The 27,107-nt window shown below is 36.0% G+C and overlaps 5 protein-coding genes across 6 annotated transcripts; 3 read left to right on the top strand and 2 right to left on the bottom strand.

Annotated features, from left to right (window-relative positions):
- Positions 1-2,222: 2,222 nt before the first annotated feature.
- Positions 2,223-9,512, top strand: LOC130986056 (BTB/POZ domain-containing protein At1g04390). Of its 2 annotated transcripts, XM_057909326.1 has the most exons (8): positions 2,223-2,541; positions 4,596-4,719; positions 4,822-5,326; positions 5,426-5,559; positions 5,648-6,093; positions 6,307-7,440; positions 7,949-8,104; positions 8,689-9,512. In XM_057909326.1, the coding sequence occupies exons 1-8, from the start codon at positions 2,450-2,452 to the stop codon at positions 9,128-9,130; spliced, it is 3,033 nt and encodes a 1,010-aa protein (XP_057765309.1). In that variant the 5' UTR covers positions 2,223-2,449; the 3' UTR covers positions 9,131-9,512. The 2 variants fall into 2 exon arrangements, with proteins under 2 accessions (XP_057765309.1, XP_057765311.1); XM_057909328.1 differs by lacking the exon at positions 2,223-2,541 and having other exon boundaries at positions 4,841-5,326.
- LOC130986057 (uncharacterized) lies at positions 2,539-4,569 on the top strand. The gene is made up of 2 exons (XM_057909329.1): positions 2,539-3,843; positions 3,988-4,569. Exons 1-2 carry the CDS (start codon positions 3,381-3,383, stop codon positions 4,077-4,079), a joined length of 555 nt encoding a protein of 184 aa, XP_057765312.1. The 5' UTR covers positions 2,539-3,380; the 3' UTR covers positions 4,080-4,569.
- A 590-nt stretch (positions 9,513-10,102) lies between the features above and the next one.
- LOC130986055 (60S ribosomal protein L27-3-like) lies at positions 10,103-10,771 on the bottom strand. Its single transcript, XM_057909325.1, has one exon. The coding sequence runs from the start codon at positions 10,643-10,645 to the stop codon at positions 10,238-10,240; it is 408 nt and encodes a 135-aa protein (XP_057765308.1). The 5' UTR covers positions 10,646-10,771; the 3' UTR covers positions 10,103-10,237.
- Positions 10,772-14,619: 3,848 nt separating this feature from the next.
- On the top strand, positions 14,620-17,516 carry LOC130986054 (protein Iojap, chloroplastic). The gene is made up of 5 exons (XM_057909324.1): positions 14,620-15,013; positions 15,691-15,817; positions 16,477-16,615; positions 16,722-16,810; positions 17,220-17,516. The coding sequence occupies exons 1-5, from the start codon at positions 14,825-14,827 to the stop codon at positions 17,339-17,341; spliced, it is 666 nt and encodes a 221-aa protein (XP_057765307.1). The 5' UTR covers positions 14,620-14,824; the 3' UTR covers positions 17,342-17,516.
- Positions 17,517-17,633: 117 nt separating this feature from the next.
- LOC130986052 (serine/arginine-rich splicing factor SR45-like) lies at positions 17,634-22,573 on the bottom strand. Its single transcript, XM_057909323.1, is given in 13 exon segments — positions 17,634-17,894; positions 17,983-18,020; positions 18,108-18,168; positions 18,320-18,433; positions 19,656-19,721; positions 19,829-20,048; positions 20,148-20,310; positions 20,396-20,436; positions 20,439-20,475; positions 20,561-20,607; positions 20,811-20,899; positions 21,526-21,594; positions 22,187-22,573. Coding segments are annotated over 13 exon segments (1,248 nt in total). The 5' UTR covers positions 22,426-22,573; the 3' UTR covers positions 17,634-17,830.
- Between the last annotated feature and the right edge of the window lie 4,534 nt (positions 22,574-27,107).

Below are 27,107 nucleotides of genomic sequence, written 5' to 3'. Positions count from 1 at the left end.
CGTTATTCCATTGACTTAAAATCCGGAATGACTTTCATGGATTTCATCCAAAAAATACATACGACGAAATCCGGCCAAGAACCACGAGAATTGAAATCCATGAAGTTTTAAGCGAGCGCTGAGTTCCAGCGCCCACGGCCAAAAAGCCAGCGAGCGCTGGAACTCAGCAATCGCTGGGTTCCATTTGTCGTCTCACTGATGGGCAGCCTTTGACCACAGCGATCGCTGAGTTCAATCGTTGGAAAATTACTCAAGACCATACATTTTGTTCGTAAACATGGTGGGTCTCCCTTAAATGATGGCCAACATATATATTGGCCAATCATATATATCCACAACTTTGTCCCATATTAATATGATTGGATATATATTGGCCACTTCAAAGGAATCATCTTTGCAACAACACAATCACAACTTGTCTAAAGCAAAACTAAACCAAGTTTTAATTTTTTTTGAACTGGGCACAATTTTCATGCAAAATAAGGAAACCCCACATAGATTTTTGCAGGAACTGTGCAAGCAAGAAGGGCAGAGAGCAAATCGTGTTCTTGGTAAACCCTTTTGTTCTAGTTGTCTATTCAGAGTCAAGTAAGAACTTTATATTCGAAAAGAATAAATAAAAATCAAATCTTTAATTAAGAAAGTAAAACCCCATTTCTCATTCAGCAGAATGCGAGGGGTTAAGGCCACAGATTTGTAAAAAAAATATAGCTGCTGGAGCCAAACATGACACAATTTTGAAAAAAAAAAAAAATTCCACTTCCGTGAGCAGCTCCTATTGCAATTTGCAGCCTCTTGGGCCAGTCCAGGACAACATGGTGGACTGAACCTGAGATGTTGTATGATCTGTTTTTACTATGAAGCCATCTATCCAGACTACGATTCTCCATGTACTCGCTGGAACCCAGCGGTCGCTGGGTTTCCAGCGGGTGCTGGGACTCTGCGGGCGCTGGTTCTCCGCGGGCGCTGGTTTCATGGAATTCAATTCCAAAATTATCCCATAAAGTCTTCGAAAATCAGTGAAAATCGGGGTAAAATCCAACCACGAATTCTTTGAAAGTCGTCTGGAATCTATGTGAATTCCATGGACTTTTTAAAGTCTGTGGAAATCCACAACGAATACACCCCCCTAAATCTTGAACCCTAACATGAATATTTACTTTTAATAAGCATAACATATATATTTGATCGCACAAATGTATACTTATGTTAATATAAGTATTTACCTTCGTTCAATATAAAACATTATACATATCAATAATTACTTTTTCTGACTATGCTAATTATTTGATAAAATAACTAAAAGTACAAATTCTCATGAATAAAAGTAACAATTATCGTGAACAGAATAAAAGTAACAATTTTTGTGAACAAATGTAATAATTTAGAAACATTACATTTCATTGTAACAATAATTATTTTTTTATTACGACAATAATTACTTCACCAAATGGTTAAGAATAAAAGTAATACTAGTTGATATGGAGAAATGTAATCTTTTAAAAAATATTATATTTATTGTAAATATTATTGCAATAAAAAGTAATTATTGTTATAATAAAAAATACTCCCTCCGTCCCAATAAAAGTGGCCACTTTTTTTTGGGCACGGAGATTAAGAAGGGGATTGTTATGTTTTAATTGAGTGTGACCCACCAAAATTAGTGAGTAATTTTTAGAAAGTGGCCTACAATTGTTGACCAAATTAGTGAGTAATTTTGACATTTTTAGAAAGTGGCCTACAATTGTTGACCAAATTAGTGAGTAATTGTTGACTTAATTAAAGTAAACTTTTGCCATTTTTAGAAAGTAGCCACTTTTAATGGGACACCCAAAAAGGAAATGTGGCCACTTTTATTGGGACGGAGGGAGTAATTATTATTATAAAGAAAGGCAATTTTTTGAAACATTACATTTCTTCACAATATTGATGTTAACTACTTATATTAACGTAAGTATACATTTGTGCGAACAAATATATATCTTATGCTTATTAAAAGTAACAATTATTATAAACAAATGCAATAACATGTCAACCCAATCGCACCCTATGCCCAAGTATTTGCCTTATATATTTGGTTATTTATTGAATGGATTATGCAATTTTCAATTTTAGCCTTTTTAATTGAATTTATTTACAAAATTTAATTTCCAATTTTACCCATCAAATTGACTAATATAGCCATTGATGTTTTCTCTCTCAGCTGTAATCTATTTGTTAAACCTGATAGATGTTAAAATTAAAACGAAACACCAACGCCCTCGGTGGTTGGACTATTTAGCTAGAAAAAGAGTTGGGTTGGGTCGTAGAAGACGTATAAACTCTCAACTCCTCTTCAATGGCGGTTTCAGTCGTGCGCTTTCTACAATAAATTTGTCTTATCCACTGGAGTAGGTCCGAACGATTTTCCCGATTCAACCAGGAGCGGCGACAGCCGTCGAGTATAATCATGCGATCGTCCGCGAAGCACGACCACAACCGCGGCATAAGCGGCCACGTCCTCACCCTCCACCAACGCCTTTACCACGCCCTCAACCTCGGGTATCCTTCGAATTCACACCTTTTGTTTTTCCAAGGACACTTTTTGTATGTAAATTAGTTTAGTCTATCTGAATTGAGGTGTCTTGTTATGCATTCTTTGGCCATATGAACCTCCTGATACAAGTAGCTGTATGCGCTGCTCTAGCCTAGCGCAAACATCTAGGATAGTGAGCTCACAGGGAGTTTACTGTTTTATACTCTAGGCTTCATCTATTTGGTTGTAGCTGGAGATTAATGCATGAGGAAGTAACTCTTTCAACTCATTTGAGAGTTATATATACGTCCTTACATACCAATTGCCTGTCAATACCTAGATCAACTGCGCACTTTATGCTAGAGGAATATCAAGTATCCAGTAAGGCTGCTAATGTTAATGAAGCATGGGGTAGTTAGTATCGTTGATTGTTCCTTCCACTTGATGGTTTAGGGAGATTCTTTGCATTAGGGACGTGGTGTGTGCACCTCAGTAGCGAATGTATAACCTCTGTTTCGATTAGGTACGAATATCAACAAACTCATGGTGCCTCTCCTTGGGCAAGTTATGATGCATAATTCACTATAAATGGCTCATCAGTTCCTAGCTTATGTTAATCAGTATGAGATTCCTCATCCCCCTGTACTCATTTTATCATTAATAATTCTTTTTCCCTTCTGTTTCTTATCAATACATGTATATATATATATATTTCATCTGAGGCATTGCACTCTGCCACCTAATTACTAGCAGTCAATTGCTAGACAGTCATTTCAATATTTCACTGCTGTTCTTACTTAAGCTTCTCCAAGCATATATCTGAAGTAGCATTAGCCAAACCATTCATGGCCAGAGCCATGCTAAAATGAGTCAGTTCTCTAATTTTATTTGTTTCGTTGAACTCAAAGAGCTCATCCTCCTTCCCTCCAAACATCCCCGGCATCCCTCCCGGTGTCGAGACCACCGACAAACTTCCCGACATTTCTCTATGGGTCCCCTCCTCCGCCGCCACCAAGCTCATGCAGCCCCACTTCGACCAAATCCTCGAATCTCTCATCCCTACTGTCTCCCTCATCATCATTCATCATTGACAACTTCTTGTCCTAGACCCTCGATTCGGCCAACGGATACGGTATCCGGTGATACGTCTTCTTCGCAATCGACATGTTCTCTCTCTCTAACCTACACCTTCAATCGATGCTGTCATGCCAAAGAGAGAAAAAATGGTGGCAGCGGCGGCATGCTCAACCGTACTTATTTCCCATGGATCAAGATCAAGAGAGAAAACGTTGAGCCTCTTTTCATCAAACCGAAGTTCTTCGGCACAGGTATTCACAATTTCTTATACGAGAATATGGAGTCTTTGTCGTGAAACCATGGAATCATGATGAATACATTCTTCGAGCTCGTATCCGCCTACGTAGATGCATAGAATGAAACGTTAAACAGCTCAAAGATGCTTGGATTCTCAGGTTATTGGGACATTGAAGAACTTCTTAAAGATTTGGAGGCAGTCGCCGGAGAAGGAGGCAGCGCTGTTGGAGAAATTTTGGCTAAGTGCTGATGGACAAAAGACATCGTTTTTGGAGTTAGTATTAGGTGGACTTTTTTTTTAAATATATATATAAAGTCGAAAAGTAATGCCATGTAGATTAAAATGGCCACGTTGGCTTGCCAGGATGGAGATCTGAAGGTACACGTAAAAAATCAGGCACCATTTTTTTTTTTTTTTTGCGAGATACAAACAACCAAACTTTGATACGTTGGGTATCTTTTGCACTTATCTTTATGGTGGGACATTTCGTTAAAACGCTAAAACGATGGGACAAAAAGTGATATTTACCAAAACTAAAATGATCACTTTCTCTATCAAACATGGCTTGGTTTAGATGGAAGCTAAAGTGACTGGTTTTAACTGCTATTTTTAGTTCACTTTAATTTCTCAGGTATTGTATTGGTAGATACTTCTTCCCATTCAGAGTTACCAGAGTATTAGATTTTCAAAAACTTATTTTTCTTGTTAGCTAATGTAGTCTCTTTAATATGTAACATCATGTTATACTGCACCTTGTGATTGCAGAAGCTGGGAGAGGAAAGAGAAATGGAATTGTTCAGACATTGAGATACAAAGACAAGTGCTTCGTTCAATTGATGCGTTCCTCGAGTGTATCTCTAGCGAAACATTGCAATACCCGCTTGTCAAGGTACATATATTCTAAGAGATCTTAACAAGCAATATGAATCACATATTCTTGATTCATACACGTTTCACTTTTATTAGCCCCAATTAACTCATTTTGTTCCAGGATTCGGTGGTTGATATAGTCAGAGCAATCAAGAGCATATTGGAGTTCAAAAGTCAATCAATACTGAGGCTGGCTTCTACTGTTACTGTAAAGCTGGTTAATTTTTTGCCTAGTTCAATACTGCATATTCATGTCCTGGATCTACTCTATCCTTTAGCAGATTTATTATCATGCCAACAATGGCAAGTTGCAATGTCATGTGCCGCATCCACGAATGTCATTCTATCCAAGTTAAGTTCTAGACAAGAGAGAGAAGCGTGGCATCTTCTGAAGGAAGCAAATGCAGTTAGTTGTATTATCCAAAATATCAAGCAGTTCTATATAGAGGGAAAACCAATTGAGTACTTTCAAGAGATGTCATTTGTTTTGAGTAAAATATTGTGGAAGTGCTCATCCTTTAGATACTCTGTGTGGAATGATTCTGAGTTCTTAGACATCTTGGATGCTATCATACAGTCTGAAAACTCAGTAATAGTTGCTGTGCTGCAATTATATTCTTCTTTAGGTATCACACTATCTGTTATATGTTTCCTATTGTTTGAAGCAGGTCTTGTAAATGTAACTTTTTGATAGTGCAACTATTTCTATTTCTTGTGCTTGTCAGCTCTGTGTGTAAATGGTGCGGAGAAGCTTCTCAAAAAGGGAGAGCATTTTCTAGAAATGGTTGTTAGGTGTATGGATAGTTCAAATACTGATTCAGTCCGCACGGAGGCATTTAAACTTGCTCGATGCTTAGCGGTATCCTTTCTCATATTAACCATTATCCTGTGATGATGTTGTAGATCTTTTTTGTGCCTGAATTATTCTGCTTCATGGATTTTATCAGCTCAGCAGGAGAGGATCTACAAAAATGCTGAAGATATGCTCTGAGTCCCTTGTCAAAGCTATCATCAGTGCATTGAAGAGTCGGAGTTCAACTGCTGAAAAATCTGCTAAAACCCAATCATCTTTTGTTGAGGAAGCTTGTCGTTTGGCTTCAATAACTTTCTGGGTCGGTGATCACCACATGCACTTTTGGGAAGCTGGTGTAGATAGAGTCCTCCTTGATCTTCTTCTGGAAGATTATCCCAAAGTTCACAAAATGCAGCGTGAGTCCTCCTTGAATGATCTGATAATTGTTGTGCAGGAGAGTCATGAAGCAAATTTTCTACTTTCCTATAGACCATATGTATGGGATATTCTTGGAGGACTTGCAGCTAATTGTGCAGGAAATATCAATCATAAGGTGCAAGGGAATGAACTCCAACTTAATGTCCTCATAATATGTGCATGGTAATACATCTATCCGCAAGAGAGTGCTTTTGTAGCTCAGGTTGGAATATTTTCTTTTTCTTCTCCAATTAGTCTTGTAGTTGTGGGTTTTTTCCTGATATTCCCTGTAATTTTGGTGCTAGTTCTTGTTATTATAGTTGATTGTGTTGATTTAACATGCGGTGCTAATTCTATTTCTTGTTCCTTTCCCTTTCTTGTCTATCTCTTTGGCAGCTTGTCCTTCGCAAACTCAGTTCGGACATTACGTCAAGTTTCTCAATATGGTCTCACATATATGAGCGAGTGTGAATCAGCTAGTAGGGCAGTTCTTATGATGGTTTATTCTCCTTGCAAATATATTGCATCCTCGGCCAGGTCCATACTACATGAAATACTTAAGCTGGATGACAAGGATTATGTTGAATACTTACTGAACATTTTAAATGCTGGATTGACTGGAAGCATGTTTGGCCTTCCAGGAAACCTTGAGATTGTGGTCAGCTTGATTAGTTTGGCAAGTTATTGCAGTCTACCTACATATCGGGAACGCATAATTAAATTCCAAGGGATGAAAACTGTTCTGGCCTTCACACTATGGTGGTTGAACAATCCTGTTCGTGTTAAAAGAGCTGCTCTGGTATCTCATTTGCGTGATCCATTCAGTGAGAGAAGCTGTTGTGTTTCCGGCGTAGAAGATTGGGAAGGGGAAGATATGCTTTTGCTTTTTAGCTTGTGGATCCTTGCTGAGTTGTTACATCATTTTACTGATATAAAAGTCCATCCCCCTGACAGCCAGGTAGACTTTTCAAAAGCCAAGTTGATTCAGGAATTGGAAGATGTATGCAGAAACCACAATGCTCATGGTTCAAGATGGTATGCTGCATATGTGCTTAGCTATTTTGGACTGTATGGTTTCCCAAGTATTTTGGGGAAGAGAATTGGGAAATCCCTAGGGGTGAGAGATCATTCTGATCGAAATCTAGTTCTTGTTAACGAGGAATCTGTCCATGTTCATGAAGTAATTCTCACTGTAAGATGTCCATCATTACTACCTCCTGGGGCAGCAGTTCCTAAGGAGAAGCCATCTAATGGAGGAAGCATAGAATTGGATATTGAGAGAAACATCACAAAGGCAGTCCATCTATCAGCTCACGTGGATCAGCAATCATTGTTGAAGTTGCTGGAGTATGTTTACTCAGGTTATTTACAAGCAGAAGAAGGCCTTATCAGAAAGCTGAAAGTTTTTTCCAGGCATTGTAAACTGGAACCTTTGGTGCAAATGCTTTCTAAAAGAAACCCGAAATGGGGTGTCCCTATACCAAGTTTTGATCTGAGTCCTGCTCTTAGGCCAGGCGGACAATATCTTTCGTAAGTACCATTTCCCAATTGATAACCATAGGCATTTGTATGTATAGTTGTTTGACTATTGGGCCATGTTTCAGAAGGTCATGAGACCTTGTACAGAAGGTCATGGAATAGTTGTTTGACTATTTTTTCAGGCAAACCTTTTATTTTTTTCAGGCAAATGCTTATGTTTTCAAGTTTGCTATTGATAAGTGAATTCTTGCTCTGTTTGTTGTGCATACACCATCTTAATTTTGTGTGTGTGTGTGTGTTTTTTTCTAATTATATATGGCCATGGGGCATGGACACTGGTCTAATAAGAAGAGGTTGAAAAATATAACTTCAAGTCCTAGGAACACTGACTTGCAATTGCAGGACATGGGTATATCATAGTATCTTACATTGTGCACAACTGGAGAAGGGCTATTCTCTATTGAGGGGGGAGTTGGATGGGGAGCTTTATTTTTGCTGTTATTTGTTCCACAAAATTATTTGTGTAACGCTATTTTTTTTTTTTTTTTCATGGATTCAGGGATCTCATATTTGAAGCCAGCAGCACAATACAGCTTGTAAATTGGAAGTGCAATAGTTGCTCCTCTTTGGTTCCACATCTACATGTTCACAAAGTTATAGTGGAGTCAAGTTGTGATTATTTGCGGGCATTATTTCAATCAGGGATGAAAGAAAGGTACTCAGAATTCAGAAATTTATTTTATGGGCATAAGTTTTTTACTAATAATAACTGAATCTGATATATCAAATCTTCTATGAATTTTCAAAGGTTGTGTTATTGTGAGCTGTGTGTTGAATTTTTAATAGACTTTCAAGTCTGAGATATTGTTCGGTTCCAACCTATTAGTTTTACTATTTGTTGTTTAAATTGTATCAAATGTATTTGCAGTTTTGTTGAATAGACTGTGTGACTGAGAATGCATATGATATTCTTACACTTTTTATGGATCATCAAATGAGACGATGCCCTTCCGGTTTTTTTTATTTAATTCCAATGGTGACTTTGTTTGTGCTCTTGAGTAGAATGTAATGTTCTCACCACGAGTTGGAGATGTTATAATTAGCATTCTGGGGCTTTCCTTCAGGAATTCTGAAGGTGGAAAGCCCTGAATAGAAAAACACTTACCTTAGACCTTCTCTTATACACTGCCTGACAGCACTAACAAATTTTATGTCTGAGAAGTATTTCGCCCAAGAAGATCATGTGTTAGCTGCAAATCCTGAATGTTTAATGTATTATTTTTGTGATTGTCGTGGCAGCCATTTGCAAGTAGTCAAGGTTCCTGGGAGTTGGGACTCTCTCAATAAACTGGTCAGTTGGTTCTACTCTGAGCATTTGCCTGTGCCAACTTTTGACTGTCTATGGGATAGTTTGGATCCTGAGATCAAACTTGGAGAAGTCCGGACATACATAGAGCTGTGTTGGCTTGCTGAATTTTGGTTCATTGAGGACCTTAATGAAGAATGTTACAAAGTTGTTATCTCTTGCTTAGATTCATCTGGGTACTTGTCTACTAAAGTAATTCAAACTGCTGCTAATTTCTCCCAGTGGAGATTGGCTCAAGTTGCCGCAGACCACATGGCACCGTCATATCATCGTCTGCGCAATTCTGGCGAGCTTGATGGTTTAGACAGCAATCTTGTTGAGATGGTCCGGGCTGCATCAGTGCGGCTTTCTCAAGAGCGTGATCAGTCCAGATGATTGGGTGTAGTATCATCACTGTTGTCTTCACGGAGAATGGATGGTAATGGTAATGAAGTTGAATCCTCGTCCCAAGAGAAATCTTGCTAGTTGATGTTAAACCTATTTGGTAGGTGGTGGACATCAAAATGGAACCAATATTGTGCAGGTGAAATAGGTGGACGAAAGCAAACCGCAGCTTAAAAGAAGCATTTGTAGAAATGTCATCAGAGGCAAATTGCAATTCGCCTTCACCTCATAAAAGATGGGTGTATTCCTCCTTTTGTATGTCTTTTGTTTAATTGTATTTTGCTGATTATCCTTTTTTGTCCCAATAGATTATCACTACGGGATAATATGAAACAGAATTGATGCATGTGAAATGTATTACTATTACAATAAAGCCGCCTCCAAATGCCTAGTTTCACACTGGAAAAAAATATTGGGATACTTTGCGTATTACCTTTTTACTGATGGTAATTCTTCCTAAATTGATCAATTTCTTTTTCGCATAGAATTTAAGAAGTTGGTGTTTAATAAAGTAAAGTAAATACAGTAAGTAAGATCTTTTCTAATTAATTCAATACAAAAAATTAATGAACTTAATTGAGATAACCACAAAAAAATATTGATCAAGTTATTGGGATAAACTAAAATAGTAGAATAATTGAAAAATGTGATGACAAAGAAATAACCATACGACTGCAATTAGCTGTTCAAGAAAGGAAACAAAACGAGTGCTCAATGCAGACACATTAGATAAAAATGAACATCATAAGTTGTCCCATATATACTAAAGGTCCCCCAAATTAGAGAGAACAAATTGTGTTGAAAACTCCATTCAATCAACACGAAAAGGGGTTTGCTTTTGGAATTAATGAGAAGGCTGCTAAAAACAAGAGCCATTGGCATTATATGATCTGATCAAGGAATACACTAAACAAAATCCGCAATCAATTTATAATACACAAAACCAATCAAAAATCGGATGCATATGTAAACTTGAGATTCCATATAAAATTCAAATCATAGTCATATGAAAATTTCAGTGTCATAAACAAACAACTTCATTAATCAAAACTACATAAAAACCGTAAAAAATTGGAAACGAAAGGCTGTATGACCGCTTCAAAACCTGAGTTTCGAGAAAAACCAACGGTTCTTCCCGGTCTTGAACCTCTCCTCGAACCTGCTCTTGACCTCCTTGCAGGCGGACACCTTCTTGTCTCGTGAGACGAGCGCGTCCACGGAGACGACGTCCTTGAGATCCACGTCGAGCGTGTAGCGCGTGGGCATGATGTGATTGTAATTCACCAGCTTCATAAACGCCTTCACGCGCGACTTCTTCGCCTGCTTCTTGGCCGAATCCTTGCGGATGACCTTGCTCGGGTACTTGGCGATGCCGGCGACGAGGCAGTGACCGTAGGGGCGATCGCGAGTTCCATCGTCGAAGTTCTTCACGATGGTAGCCTTCTGGCCGGCGTACCGCCCTTGGAGGAGGACGACCGCCTTGTTTGCCTTCAAGAATTTCACCATTGTTGGAGCGTCTGTGAGTGTGGAGGTGAGAGGCCGATCGGGAAATTAGGGTTTTGAGTGCGATTTCGATTATATATGAGTTTGGGGAAAATGTCCTAGGGTTTTTCTCCATTTTTAATTCGGATGGGCCTATCTGAAGTGGGCTAGGATGGGCCTATCTGAAGTGGGATAGGCCTAATGAATTTATTTCTGCCCTAAATTTTTAAATTACTTTTTATATAGTTTTTCTGTTTTATTATTTAATTTGATACACCTCAAACTCTAAAGCTTATATTATAATGCAATCCACTTCTTCAAAAAATAAAATTATATACATTCCAAAATATTTTAGAAACTTAATTCAACAGACAAAATCGAACCACATACATTTCCATCCGTATCATTTGAAAACCAAAAAAAGAAGAAAAAGAAAAAAAAAGAAGAGAGACCAACTTTTACTAAAATTAAAAAGGAGGAAAACTCTGAATTGTGAAATGCAGCAAGGACAAAATCCCTTCAATAAGAAATCGTTGTTACTGCAAAGTTTGGGGCACCAACCCAATCACGATTACCGATTTGAAATACGTTATGTTGATAATATTTCCATACTATCCATTTTTAATTAATTATTAGTTATTGGTTTTTTAGCACAATTATTAGTTATGGTTAATAAATAAAAAAATCGACTTTTTTCCCATCATCACGTTTTTCTCTCTATTATATATATATATAAAGAGGATGGACAGAATAAAAATTTATTTTAAAATATAAATTAGCGGTCATTTTCGACCCTAAGAATTATAAAGATTTACGGTGAATTTATTATTTTATTGGATGAATTCATGATCTTGGATTCAAATTCCATAGAAAATAAAATTTTCAATTTCTAAATTCATATATTTTCATAGCGGATTGATACATATTCCACATAAAATTTATGGGTTCGTAGTTTGTATTTTAAAAAGGGTGTTCATGAGAACATGTACAACTGCATTAAGCTATTGATAAGATGTATCCACCTTAGATCTTCATGAATTAAAGAGCTGACAATTGTTCTTTGTTCTCATTTTAAATTAGGGTCCACATTTGAACCTCCTCATATATGTCTATATTTATGATGGATGTATCATCTTATTGATGAATACAATATATGTGTTCAAATTTTGGAGGAAGCAAAATTTTTATTTTTTATAGTGTAGTAAATTTTATTATGGGTGTAATAATTTTATACACACAGTGTTCTCACAAAGAATTGCATTTATTAGGACACCTCACTTTCAGCATGAATTGTGATATGATTGTTAATGATATAAAAATATATGTGCAATATGAGCTCTTAAATGAAGCCCTCGTATCTTACAACATTAATGGCTTTATAATAAAATGATAAGCATGTGTGTATAGTTTTTGGCAAATGTTCGTTAAGTACTTTTGTACTTAATTATATATATTTATAAGGGTAAATATCATGAAAATCCCTGAACTATACTCACTTTATCAAAAATACTATGAAACTTTCGAAATGTTATTTAAACCCTCAAACTATTAAGTTTTTATCAAATATATCCTGCATCTATTTTCCGGTCACCAGAAATGTGATGTGGCTCACCGAATGCCACAATGTAATTTATATTCTATTTTTTAAAATGACATGACAAAAACGACTTCGTTTCGTACCATAATCTGTCATGTTTATCCCTAATTCTAGGTTATTAGCGTGAATTTCAAACATGATAGAAGTAAATTTTAAATTTCAGAGTATATTTTTTTAAATGATATGGTATGAAACGACGTCGTTTTTGCCATTGCATTTAAAAAGATAGAATATAAATTACATTGTGGCATCCGATGAGCCAAATCACGTTTTTGGTGACCAAAAAATAGATGCAAGATATATTTGATAAAAATCTGATAGTTTGAGGGTTTAGAGAACATTTTGAAAGTTTCAAGGTATTTTTGATAAAACGGGTGTACTTCAAGGGTTTTCATGATATTTACCCTATTTATAAATGTGCAGTTTGAGTCGTGATTGGAGATGAATAGGGGCAGATCATAATTTATTAGTAAGGTAGGCTGAAAAATAAACACGTCAATCGACGGTGGTATCAGTCTCACGGTGGTGATTGAATGAGTTGGGAAGGGGAAAGGTAGGAGAATCATGTTGAGGTATTTAGTTTGATTTGTTCGCCGCGTAGCACACTTTATAAACACATATATTAAAATTTCATTTTGCTGCAAACACTGATTATGTTTCAAGATAATTACTATTTTTATGTCAACGCATACTTTGTATTATGATGAAGGTGGTTTACAATCGAGCTAAGAATATAATAGAAAGTATAATAGCTTGTAGATAAAGAAAGAAGTTTCTTGTTTTGTATTTCTTTTTGAATGAATGAAGTGAATTCCTCAACATTTAAATATTTACTTCTATTTATAGGCTATCATCTAAACATGATATTGAAGGCCCATTGGCCCAAAAGCTAGTATAAATAATTCCAACTACACTTATTCTTGTCTTTTAGATCTAACAATAGTGGTCAAATCTGATCAACCTTCAAATATGCTCGGTGTCTTCGTATCTTCTTTAAATTTGACCTTCTTTCTTTAGGTTCGACTTCTTTATCCAGGTTTGACCTTTTATCTTCTTCACGACTGATCGTTAGTTATTGTTGCTACTCTTTCAATTCGTCCTGGCGAGTTCAGATCCTTTGTTGGTCCATATCTGATAAGCGTAGTTTTAAACATACAACAGTGTTAAAAGAATGCTAATGAAACAATTTATTTCTAGAAGTGCATGGACTTGTATAATTAGGCCTTAGATAGATTTCATGTATCTTATTTGGCCTTTCATTATAAAAAGGAGACCTATAATTACATCCTCATCATATATAACACTTAACTCGGGCTCGCCAAGTGTATTTTAGATAGTTATGCATGGCCTCTCATGGTCTCCATTGATATATTATTTTAAATGTAATTATCTGCTTATATTTTCGAGTCACCAAATAGTCAAGCACGTCCCTTTTCTAATTTGACTTTGGTGAACGCAGTTCCGACGAACCGGTCTTGTCTTTAACTCAAAAACTGACAGCTGAAACATAGATTATAACTGAAACTAAGTCTTTCTGGTATTCTTTAGTGACAGAATATTATAATCTTATTTGTTAAGGACAAAAGCACAAGAGATATTTAAATATTTGAATAGGGTGATGATCATGAATAACTAGCGGTATATTCCGCAATAGATAGCTTAAATCTCGAACTTGTATTGATTTTGGCAGAGTTTTTGCTAAGTATTGAAGGTGTGTTACAATGGTGATTCATGCACTATTTGTAGACTATTACAACGAAGGGGTACTTTAGTAATTTCAACTCTAAATACAGATGTACATTTCTATTATTTTAGATTTCTTCCTCTTGATGTCAAATGATAGTTTTATCTCTTCAGTTATTCAAGTGTCACGTCAGTCAAATGATAGTTTTATCTCTTCAGTTATTCAAGTGTCACGTCAGCCGACAACGAATATTCAATCACCTCCATGTGCCACTTCTGAGTGGCTTATTGGGTTTGTTTACTAGTATTTGTGCCCATTTTATGGTAATACCATCCTCAACAAGCTTCTAAATTCTCTTTCATAATCACAATTTTTTGAATTAGCTATTTTTAGTGAAATATGATGGTAACATTATTATTGGAACGATGTGTTTAAATTGAATAAAGCATAATAATATTTTTAGCCTTTAGCCCTTCATTTTTTATTTTTATTTTTTTTATTTGGGGGAGTTGGGAGGGGGAGCAGTGAGGTTTGAACTCGGGACCTCACTGTTCACACACAAGAGGTTGCACCGCTTGGTGTCCCCTTGGAGACGCCTTTAGCCCTTCATTAAAAATATAAATACTGTATTATGATTTCAAAATCACAAAATAACAAAATGAGACTCCCAAACACGTAACGTAAAAGGTGTAGCAATAGACGCAACTCAAATAGGCTTATAAATTATTTGGTCAAGAAAAGAAAGGCCCAACCCATTAACGTATCTCACTTAGGATGAGATTTTGTTGTAGGTGATTCTATCTCACTTCTCACCGCACCAAAACATTTTTGATTATTCCCAACAAAAAATCTCTCCGCTTCTCAAATTCTGGTAAATTTTCGTCGGCGCACTTTCAACAATTAATGTTATAATTTTGTGGAAATGATAATCCTTCACCATCCCATTCTTCCTTCTTGCACCAAATCCTCCACTCCCGGCGGCCATTTCCGGCGAAAGTCTGAGCTTTTTCGGAGTCACAAAAAGCTTTCTATATCTAATGGAACCGGTTTCCAATATTTACGGATGAGTAGCGCTCAGGAGCATTTTCTGCCACCCTTGGCCGTCGGCTCGGTAAGATTTCGTGGCTCATTCAGTTTCGCTGCATCTTGGCTGAAAGTTTATATGTATTATTTTTTGAGATAATCGGAGGAACATGGTTTATGTATTGCGTGAACGTGACATTTTCTTTGACTTCCATTGCTTCTAATTTAATCTTTATTTGTGAGGTCTTCTAATTCAAAAAGTAGCTCAATTCCTGATCAGACATATTTGGAATTAACTTTTGTAAACAATCAGCTTAGATTTTTCAATTAACTTGTTATTTTGTAAACAAGCAGCTTAGTTTTTTCCAGAAGAATCAATAACCTTTCGCGTGTGTGTGTATGGGCCTTCGTTTCGTAGAATGAATGAGGCAAGTTAGTCTCCAAAACTACTGAATTCGACTTCTATGTGTTAGCTCAGTATACATGATAATTTGAATCGGGTTGGCATCTTTTAAGGATGATAGTAACAGGAACTTGTCTCGCTTATTCTCTCTCTCTCTCTCATAAATATTAGTATGGCGTTCTCTTGCTGGTAAGTAAGCAATGAATTTGTATAAGTCTTCTTCCATAGTTTGGTCCCTTTTTACATCATATTATTGCCTTTTGATCTTAGGTTTGTGGTATCGTAAACTTCTTGAATATATGCATTTTTATCTCTTTATGAGGTTGCATTAGCCGTTGATAGGCTGCTGATATTCCTTGCAGAATGTGAGTGAAGATACTGACGATATGTATGACGACTTATTCGAGAAGTATGGAAAGGTGGTCTTCAAAAGAAACGACCAAAAGGCTGTTAGAGAGGAGGTTGATGATGATGCTGAAAGCTTGACGTGTGAGTTCCCTGACTTATCCGTCTACGTGCACCATAAGTATGGCGACTGCATATTTGTTAGGAGCATACTCCCTCCCTCCCGAGAAACATGAGTCACTTCTTTTGGGCACGGAATTTAAGAAAGTACTAGTATTTAGTGTGTTAAGTGTGATAGGTGAAAAAGTGAAAATGTGAATAAAGGGAAAAACTTTTGCATATAAGGAAACGTAACAAGTTTCGTGGGACGGCCTAAAAAAGAACATGACTCATGTTTCGTGGGACGGAGGGAGAAGTATTTATTGTGTTTGTGTGTGTGCATTGAGAGCTTTTTAAAAAACATGCAGAAGCTCAAAGAGTTCATTTTGCTAGCAGCATACCACATCAAATTGGCATTCAACTTGATTATCTATCAAACCTAGCAATTATCGTGTCTCTTTAGTTGTGCCAATCCAAATGGTTTCATGACATACCCATTTTTGTTTTTACAGTCCTTTGAAGAAGAGGGATGTACATGGATTCACCTAATGGTGCTTAGGTTCCTTCACACATATTCCACATCTGTAACTTGCATTTTTTTTCTGTATCTTGATCCCAATAAATGCATAGATTAAGGACTATATTGTGGCTTCTCTCAAGCTAGAATTAACAAATTAACTGACAGTTTCTTCTGGTTGATGCAGTTGCCGTAGCACTGGCCAAGGTTGCTAGTGATGTAAAGGCAGCAGATATAAAGCTTCTTTTTGTGAAACCTCTGGTTTATTGGACTCGGTTTTTCATCATTGCCACTGCATTTTCTCGACCTCAGGTTGATGCAATTGGGTAAGGCAGTTACTTTGGCATCTAATCTTGCTCACGCTTGACAATTCAGTTACTTCATTGCTTATTAGATGTCATATTTCCTAAAGAATGGTTTATTTTTTATTAGGTCTAGAATCAGACATTTAGCTGAATCAAAATATGGAAGAACCGCAACTGGGGATTTCAAACCCAACTCTTGGACATTGTTGGACTTCGGTAAGTTTGTTTGGGTTACACCATAGATTTTATCAAGAAAAAGAAAAAAGAAAGAGAAAGAAATGGTTTTGCAGCATGTGTTTTTCAGAACAAATAACTAAACTCACTTAGTCTAGTATAGGCGAAACACAAAGTTCATGCAAAGCAGGGCATTAAAAGTGCTAATATCTTGAATATGCTTTTTTATGCTCAACTATATGGGGACTGGCATTTATGTTCAACATTACGTTTTTATATATGCACCCCCTTCTGTAGAAGTTCAGCCATGTATATGATCTGCCATCATTGTATGAAAATATTTTAGCAACTGTTCCAACAGAGGCTACATTGTGCAGCAGGGGGCTATATGGGGTTTGAATATTTTTCATATTGCTAATTTGCATATTACTATGTATACTACTTATTCCAGGTGATGTAGTTGTACATATTTTTCTTCCTCCACAAAGGGATCATTACAACTTGGAAGAGTTCTATGCCAATGCAACACCTATTGAGTTACCTTTCGAGGACCAGCAACCTTTCCGCAATTGAAATGCCAACGATATTGGGTTCCAATATCGAGAGGTTGTGGCATGCATACGTTTTCCTATCATCTGAAATGTCACGTCGTTTTGTTGTAATTGATCGAAACAAAATGAAATTAGGTTATCCATGCAATGTGCATTGTGCTTCACCAATCAATTGAAATGAAGTCTGCATTTGTATAGCTTGTTATTTTTACTGCAAAATGCAACTACTGTATCAGCAAGAAGAGCTGCTGCATATATTCCCAAACACTTGTCACGATAATATCTCAATCGAGAAAATTATCAAAGCTTCCACATGTCCGAATTGTTAACTGTAAATAATTTCTCAACATAGATTCTGCATCGGAGTACAGGCATAATTCGCGGTTAAGAAAATTTCTAATTGAAGAATCAGCAGCCAGGTACAAACTTTGTTTACAGCAAACTAGTGATTACAAAAGTTTAGTCGCAGCCCAAAAGCATAGAGCACTGCTGAAAGCCAACTCATCATGATTTATGGCTTAGGCGGAGGAGAACTGCTGGTGCTGCTGCTGCTGTTATTCCTCCCTCTAATAGGCCTGACACGGACACAATATAATAATATAATCATATGAAATTTCTGAGTTAAATCAACATATAATTCACAAAATACATTTGATAGGTTACCTTCGAGGGCTACGGCTCCGTGATACCCTACGAGGTCCCTGCATCATCACAAGATATACAACCATTAGCTGAGCTGATCTAAAGGAACCTACTGCTCAGAATACTTAATATCAAGGGATACAAACCCTGCGCGGACTAGGCGACGAAGAATAAGACCTCCCACGTCTAGAAGGCGGCACTCGACCTCTGCACAGATGGAAAGATTTTCTCATTATTCTCTGAGAAACTTGCCCATGGATGGCAAACAAACAGCAAGAGAAAGAAGAATAAAAACAATGAAATAGTCATGAAGATAATGTAGTATTCAACCAGAACTAATGAACAGTTCAAATGTCACCTTCTAGGAGAGGGTGATCGTGATGGCGAACGAGCTGGCCTCCTAATAGGAGAGCGACTACGTCTGCGACCAATAGGAGACCTTCTTGGAGGACTTCGAAGACGTCTTGGTGAACTAAAGCATAAATGATGGGTATGAGAACAACCAATTATTATGATAATAGTAAACAGACCACTACGTCAATGAGAGAAAATGTAATCCATGGACAAGATTCTTAAAACTCATTAGTCTGAAGCATTCTGCTACACAGGTTCACAGTTGTTCAATTCATTAGGATGGTGAATTATGTCATAAGAATCTACTGTTACCTAATAGCTCCTCGCAATATACCCAAAGCATTATTCTTAGTAGAACCAACATATATTACATGACAAAAAGAAACTGCAAAAGTCAACCAAAAAGAAATATATAACCATTCAACCAGACTCTTTACAGAACTCAAGAGTCCCTGTAATGTAGCTTTATTTTACCCCTTAGAAGTCTAAGGCACGGATGCACCATTTTACCAGAGATGAGATACTCACATAGATTACCATCAAGCCTTACTTTCTCCCAGGTATAACAAGTCGGCATATAAAAGAATATTACTGTGATACAAAATGCAGATGTGAAAGAAGCAGCTGCTGAGAAAAGGAGCTTCTTTTGCCAGTTGCAGGCAACAGCCCTTGAGAGCTACTATATGAAATGCTATGTAGTTGGTAAATCATATACCGCTCTATATCTCATTCAATCAAGATATTTATGTCAAATCATACAGCTCACCTATATTCCAGAAATTTTTCTGAAAACTAACTTTACAAGCTATTTACATGGTGTTAGTCGAGATTTTAATATTCAAGATAAGTCGCAATTATGGTTCCAAGGAATAGAAGTACATATTTTACGCAATGGTAGCAACTAGTAAGACTTGTAATCCCTTCAAATGATCACTTAACTGAATTAACAAAACCAAGGAGGACAATAATCAGTAGATTTCCAACATTATTTGTTGAATGGCTGCAATTCTGGTTTGGAAGCCTTCAAGAATACAAGCTAACATCTTTTTAGGCTATGCAATTATTAATAACATTCTACATCCTGTACAATCTAGGAGGCCAACAAAATAAGATGAATAAATATAAGTTCACCCATTACAAAAACACCATTTGATCACAAAAAAGTGCCTCCAATTTCAGTAGACTTAAACCTGGGTGTAGCCAATAAAAAAGAAGTGGAACAATAGAAGCAGATATCATCCTTATAACACCAGAGAACAGCAGAAAATGAAAGAGAATAACAAGGAAGTAAAGGAATTATGCTAGGAGCAATGAGAAGGCAATCTTTTCGTTTAGCATACCGTCGCCTAGGTGGAGGAGGGGAACGCCGACGAACAGGACTACCGCGTATTCTTCTTGGAGATGACCTGTCAATAACAAATCATCAGAAGCTGCCCCTAACCCAAACCCCTCCATCCAGAAGAAAATAAGAGAAAAAGTCAGGGATATTTGGGAGGAAAAAAAGAGCTAAAACCTTGGCGGTGACCGGAAGCGTCTTGGAGGAGAAGGTGAACGGCCTCTGCCAGGAGATAAAGGAGGCCTTCTCCTGATCGGAGGGGAGTCACCTCGCCGGTAAGGAGAATCAGCTCTACGACGAGGTAGGGGTGGAGAATCTTGCTCTCGTCTAGGAGATCCTCTTCGTGGTCCAGGAGATCTCCTTCGAAGTGGAGATAGTTGCTTTCGACGAGGAGAAACTGATAATATCATGAAGATTTTTCCTGCTTAAACAACTACATACAAAAAAAAAAAAATGCATGAAACAACTCAGCAGCTCTTTCAGAATGAGATCCTACCATCTCTTGGACGTTTTCCCCCATCTCCACCATCTGCAGTAGTGTCCTCTGCTTTAGAGGCATCTCTCCTTGACGTGGTGGCAACAGCTTTGGGAGGAGAAGCAACCTTCTTTCTTTCAGGTAATGTGAACTTCGCCCGAACAACTTTACCATCAATTTGAGCCTGAAAATACACGGGCAGATAGAAATTGATTGCACAATAAATGAAGCAGAACAATCTTTGATTAGGAAAAATAACAGAATCATACACCATCCATATATAACTGAGCCTTTTCAGCATCTGCCCTAATCTGAACTCAACATATGCAAATCCTTTGGGAAGGTTAACCTGTGGATAGGAAATGACAAAATCAAAATTGAAGCAAGTATCGCTGATCCGAGAGCAATACAAAAAAATGGAGCATAAAACTTACAACATGATCCATTGCAAGCCGTACATTCACCACTTCACCAAAATTACCTTTAAAAGGAAACAGACAAAGCAACAAAAACCCAGACTTATGAACCGAATAAGAAAATTATTGGACAATATCGACATACATTCAATTTATTGAACAGCTCCCAGTATAACTAGCATATAATGCATCCTAATCTAATCTATGAATTTATAACAAAATAAACATAACAAGTGACTAAATGTTACAATAAGTGCTGTAAATATACCGAATATTTCTTTCAAGTGGTTTTCATTAACATTCCTACTAAGCTGGTCCACATGCAGCACAAGAGATTCAGGAGCAGGTGAAGCTTTCCTGGAGACAGAACATATATAAGAATAGGAAAAGCACTATGCATATCCTGAGATATAAGAACCAAAGAAATTGACCAAAGCATGAAGCATAAAGCAGCATAACCAAAATTGAAAGTAGACCAGCAGAATTTTCTGCCAAATGAAGAAAAACGGATCACGCTTACATAGTTACAGAATCGACCATCTGACTTACAACTATCAGAATTCAGAACGTGAAAAAAAAAAAACAAATCAGAGGCATTTCGAATCTCAATTATCAAAAAGGTTGTCTTCCATTATCCAGAAAAACCAGAAGATGGCACATCAATCACAGAGACCACTAAAATTAGTCTTAACCTGATTTTGAGGCACAATTTTCTATTAAATAGATTTAGGCTGCTAGCAGGTTCATTTCATGATCTGATTTACAGTTCATAAATAATTATAAGTTAAGGTAACATTAACTCACATAACAAAAAAATGTATGAGTGCAAAATATTTTACAGTAGGCTAATTGACAAAAAGTTTGACAATAAGCAGAGTACAAAGGAGCAAAATCTAAAAAATTGTAGAGTTGGGCTTCATCCAGAAATGGAATGGAAACAATATTCTACCTTTCGATTTAACTTAATGAAGAATTACTCTCACCTTGGAGGTGGGGGAGATTTCTTAGTTTGTGGTGGAGGTGAGCGACCTCGCTTAACTCCATCAGCAGGACTATGCAAACCATAATTGGAAGAGAAACACTATCAATTGGGAGTAGTTCGAGAAACATGAAAACAAGTAAGGCCACAAATATGTTGCGCAACCAGATACCGAAATAGCTGTCTTGTACCCTCTTGTTTTAGCAAATTGATGAAAAAGCACAGCTGAAGATACATATATGGTACAGGAGATGCAGCTCAAGAGAAAAAGAAGATAGCAAGAACACATGTTAACTAATTAATCAACCATATACCAGCATAAAAGAGTTATAGAGCTGTCCCACCACCTTTGTATGCTACAATTCAGATCAGCACTGATGGGTTTGTAGCACCAAAAGTATTTCAGGAAAATTAAGAAGTCAAGAAAAATCTATATTGGAAGCTAGAGCATAAGCCGACGTAAATTTGTTACATAACAAAATCTAAATCAACACTTAATCAAGGTAGCTTAGAACTTCTAGATTATGGACGAAATCTTTCTGAAGAAACGCGTCTATACAGATGAAGACATTTCAACACAAAAATTAAAGCAAACAGCGAAATCTCTGAAGAGAAAGCAAGTGCCCAAGATACAAAAGGAATGCAGTATGAGCCGATGAATTAACCTTTTCCGTGGCGGAGGGCTAGGGGAGCTGCCGCTACGAGAAGGAGAGGAGGAAGAGGATAAGGATTTAGAGCGAGAGCGGGAGCGCGACCTGGAAGTGGAGCGAGAGGCTGAGCCGGAGTAGGAACGCGAGCGGGAGCGGGAGCGGGAAATGGAACGGGAACGGGAACGAGAGCGGGAGGAAGAGCGAGAATCTGATCCCGACGGCGACGCCGGGCGGCCGCGGGCTGGTTTGGCCATCGGATTCAAATCCTATCCCCCGATAAACCCTAACCTAAGCGTGGAGGTGGAGTCGAAGAAGATGTAAATGAACGGATGGGATCGTGCTTCTCATCACTTATTATTCAGCTCCTCGCTACTTCTTTTGAGGGAAAGTGTAAATGTGTCACCATTTAAAAATATGATTTCTATATTTAATAAATATAGGCAAAGGTTATGATTTTTTATTTTAATGTTTGATTGAATTTAATTGTCATTATAACTAGTCACATTTTTTTAATTTTTCTACTACCAAAATATTTTTAATTTTACAAATCTTATGTCAATTTTTGTAAATACAAGTATATATCATATTATGAATTAATTGAATATTACAAAAAAAATCTAATAATTTTCATAATAATCAAACTAACACAAATTAAACCATATCCAAATAAAATGGAATAGAATTCACATGTTCATATGATTCGAACGCAAAATCTCTTATTTAAGAGCACTTTTAGTGACTCAATTTTGGATTTACTTAAATTAATTAACAATATAAATCATGAAAATTGAAGAAAAAATACCTTAAATAATCAACTTGGAAAATCGTGTAAAACATTATGTTCAAAAATTTTAAGTTAACTTCGGAATAGTTTTATTGCCATATACGTCTAGTTAGAGTTGGAAAAATGGGTCTGACTCGCCAAAATTTAGCTCGGCCCAAAAAAACAGGCTTTAAAAATCCGCTCAGATGGACCAAACGGATTTTATAAGCATTTCAGCCCAGAATTTTTAGGATTTTTGGCTTTATACTCCCTCCGTCCCGCGAGTCTTGACACGTTTGGGTTTGGCACGGGAATTAAGGAGTTGTAGATTAGTGTTTTAAGTGTGTAATTAATAAATTATAAAATTGATAAAGTAGAAGAGAGAAGGTAATAAAAGTGATAAAGTAGGAGAGATAATATAATAAAGGTGATAAAGTAGGAGAGGGAATGTAATAATTATTACCCAAAAAGGAAACGTGTCAAGACTCGTGGGACGGCCCAAAAAGGAAAACGTGTCAAGATTCGTGGGACGGAGGGAGTATATGTATATATGATTGGATTTCGTTAATACAAATATGGACCACATATTTTGTATGTGTAATATATTAAGAATGCGACACGTGGCAAAGGACTTCTAAGACCTTTCAAAGCAAAATACACACAGGGATAAAATAGAAATAAAAAATTTTAAATATTTTTTTTTTCAAAATTTGTTTAATTTGAATTTATTTAATGCATAACTTTGCAGGTAAAAATGCATTGCATTGTGGCAACATCATGCATATTTTAATGTGTAAAGTTCTGCATATATATATATATATATATGAGATTGTTCAAAAATAATTCTGACTTATTTGTAATAGAAATATTATTTAATTCTAACATATATACATATCTGCGTCACATACATTAATGAATACATACACAAAAAAAATGATAAAATAAATACACATATGATACAAGAAATAATTTAAAACTTTTGACAAATTGACTCAAAAAGCTGCGAACATATAATTACTAAAAAAATGAAAAAAAAAAAACAAAGATATAGAATAATTAATAGATATCCACTATATCAGTTCCGAAAATTTATTCTCAGAAAGAAAAAAAAAGTTCTGAAAATTTAGAGATATATATGAAACTGATTTAATATCACAATTACGGTTACCACAAAAACATTTACGTCACTAGCTTTTAACATTAAAATACAAATAAAATACGTATTAATTTAAACCGTTAGATATGATTAATCGGATGGATCAAAATAATTCTATATTCTCAAAATATTTGCCATTCTCCACGGATCCATTCTCTCTCTCTCTATATATATAGATATATATAGGGACAGGTTCAAGAAAGAACCACTAAGTAAAAGAAGAACGGAGAACCATTTTCAGCCATTCGATCATCAAGATTTACAGTGGATGCATCATCTTATTGGATGAATGCAGATCCTGGGTTCGAATCCTGAATGGAGCAATTTTTTTTATTTTTTTTAGTGCATTAATTTTAACAACGAATGCATTAATTTTTATAGTGGATGCATTAGTTTTAACAACGAATGCATCAAATCAAATGCATCCCTCCAGGATTCGAACCCTGGAGGGCACTCGTCTAAGATGTATATACTAATGAAAAAAAAATTAGGGCACTCGTCTAAGATGTATATACTGATGAAAAAAAAATTAAAAAAATTGGTAATGAATAAGACATATATACTGATGAATAACAAAATTTAAAATATTTTGCTCCCTCCAGGATTCGAACCCTGCGAAAAAAACCACCATCCAGATACAATATCAGCCATAAGATTGATAAAATAAACGCATCAGATCGTGCCCTAGATCTCACTAAAATTAGGAGGTCTCATTGGAGCGGTCCCCTATATATATATATATATATATATATATATATATATAACTAATATATTACATAATGTATGACTTCATATTGTTATCTATGCATATTGATAACACTACATGCATAACGAAATTTTGCAGAATCGTTATCTATTATGAAAAATGCGCTCTTACATAACGATTTAAAAAAAAAAAAAAAAAAAAACTGTTATGTATGATGTGTTATGTACGCGCATTTTTCTAGTAGTGACTTGTTCTCTTGTTGTAAAAATATCCACTATTAAAGCTTTAGTAGCTTTAGGTTAGATTAATAACATGTTATTACAACGAGTGGATATATTTAACAGCCGAAAGTTTGTGCCGTGGCTGGACAAAAGAATAAAGTGTGCAAATTGAAAAAAGTCCTTATATGATCTTAAACAAGCCCATATACAATGGTATGATAAATTTCATAACGCGGTCATTTATGATGAATTTATTATGAACAGCTATGATTCTTGCTTATATACTAAGATGCATGGTTTAGATTATGTGGTTATCTATTTATATATTGATTACATGCTTATATTTGGCACAAATATCATCGTGATATAAAAAATACAATGATTTTTGTGTTCTAAACTTGATATGAAATACTCTCTCCGTCTGCCAAGATTATGTAAAAATTACTATATTTGGCGTCCGCCAAGATTATGTCACTTTCCTTTTATGGCAATGGTCTCACCATCCTCTTTAATATTTTATCCTTACTAACACTCTTTATTTACAAAAAACCCACTCAAAATTCAATCTCAACCACACATCTCATAAAATGGTGGGACCATTTCTCCACTACATCAAAATCATCACCAATTTTATTAAATCTCGTGCCCTAACAATTTTACATAATTTTGGCGGACGGAGGGAGTATCTTGATGAGACTGATGTCATTCTCGGTGTTAAAGTGATAAAGACTGAAAATGACTTTTCACGTAGTCAATCACATCATAGGAAGTGTTATGTATATAATGAACTACACTCAACCTGATATTGCCTATGTTGTAAGCTGTTTGATCCGTTATAAACACAATCCTAGTAATGAACATTGGACTGCACTTTATTGCTTAATGAATATTTAAAATGCACTATTAATTAGAGTTTGCACTTTAACAAACTTCCTATTGTGTTAGAAGATTTTTGTGATGCAAATTGAGTGTGTGATAATGATGAAGTGAGTTATACGAGTGAGTTTGTGGTTACTTTAGAAAGTGGAGCAATTTCTTAAGAATTTGCTAAACAAACTTGTATAGCTAACTCCACTATGAAATGAAAATTTATTGTTCTTGAGTTGGCATATTGAGAAGTATAATGTTTTTTATTTTTGAGGAAAGAAGTATAATGGTTTAAGAATCTCTTGGCTGAGCTTCCAATGTAAGGGAAGTCTTCAGCTCCTATATATATTCGTTGTGATTTACAAACAATCATGTAGTTGCAAATTATAGTGAAGTGACTTGGGTTCGATCCCTCTTGGGAGCGAATTGGAGATTGGAGATATAAGGTGAATTTGGTGAATGGAGAGATAAGGTGGTTCTTGGAGTGGATGGGGGAACTAACTACTAACATCTAACATGACTTTGCCCGATCAAAAAAAAAAAAAAAAGTTGCAAATTATAGTGTGTATAATGGAAATGTTGAAAGATTGTGTAATTTTCTTGGACTTTGTAAGTTATGAAAGAAATATAGCGTATGCATTAACAAAATATTTAAACGAGAATTGGTGTTAGAAACATTCAAGAAGATGAGATTGCAACCTTCGTTGTGAAAGATTTGCAGTGTACACACCCAACAAGTCAAACTAAGTTGTTATTTCTCATGTTTGATTATTAAATATCATTTTTCAACCATACCCTTGTTTTGGTGGTCCGTTTTGGACGAATTTGATGGTTTCCACTCATTAATTCGAAATAGTCTATAGCCCTCTATGAGTGGTCTTATGAGATAAGAACTTAATGAAATATTGCATATTGTTTGAAAAAATTTCATAGCCTTTTTGGGGTTTTATAAGAGAAGAACTTGATGGAAAAATTGTTATTGATCGAGATTGAGAATTTTTGCTCTTAGTAACTATTTGGGATGTGCTATTGAGAACTATGAATCATACTTTATGAGAACTATTGAGAACTATTTGGGATGTGCTATTTGGGACCTATTTGGGATGTGCTATTGAGAACTATTGAGAACTATTTGGGATGTGCTATTGAGAACTATGAATCATACTTTATGTTGTACATTAATATTAATATTAATTTATTATTATTATTATTATTATTATTAT

Source organism: Salvia miltiorrhiza, chromosome 5 (assembly GCF_028751815.1).
Source record: "Salvia miltiorrhiza cultivar Shanhuang (shh) chromosome 5, IMPLAD_Smil_shh, whole genome shotgun sequence".
NCBI lineage: Eukaryota > Viridiplantae > Streptophyta > Magnoliopsida > Lamiales > Lamiaceae > Salvia > Salvia miltiorrhiza.
Note: the sequence above shows the minus strand (reverse complement) of the source record. Positions and strands in the feature narration are given on the sequence as shown.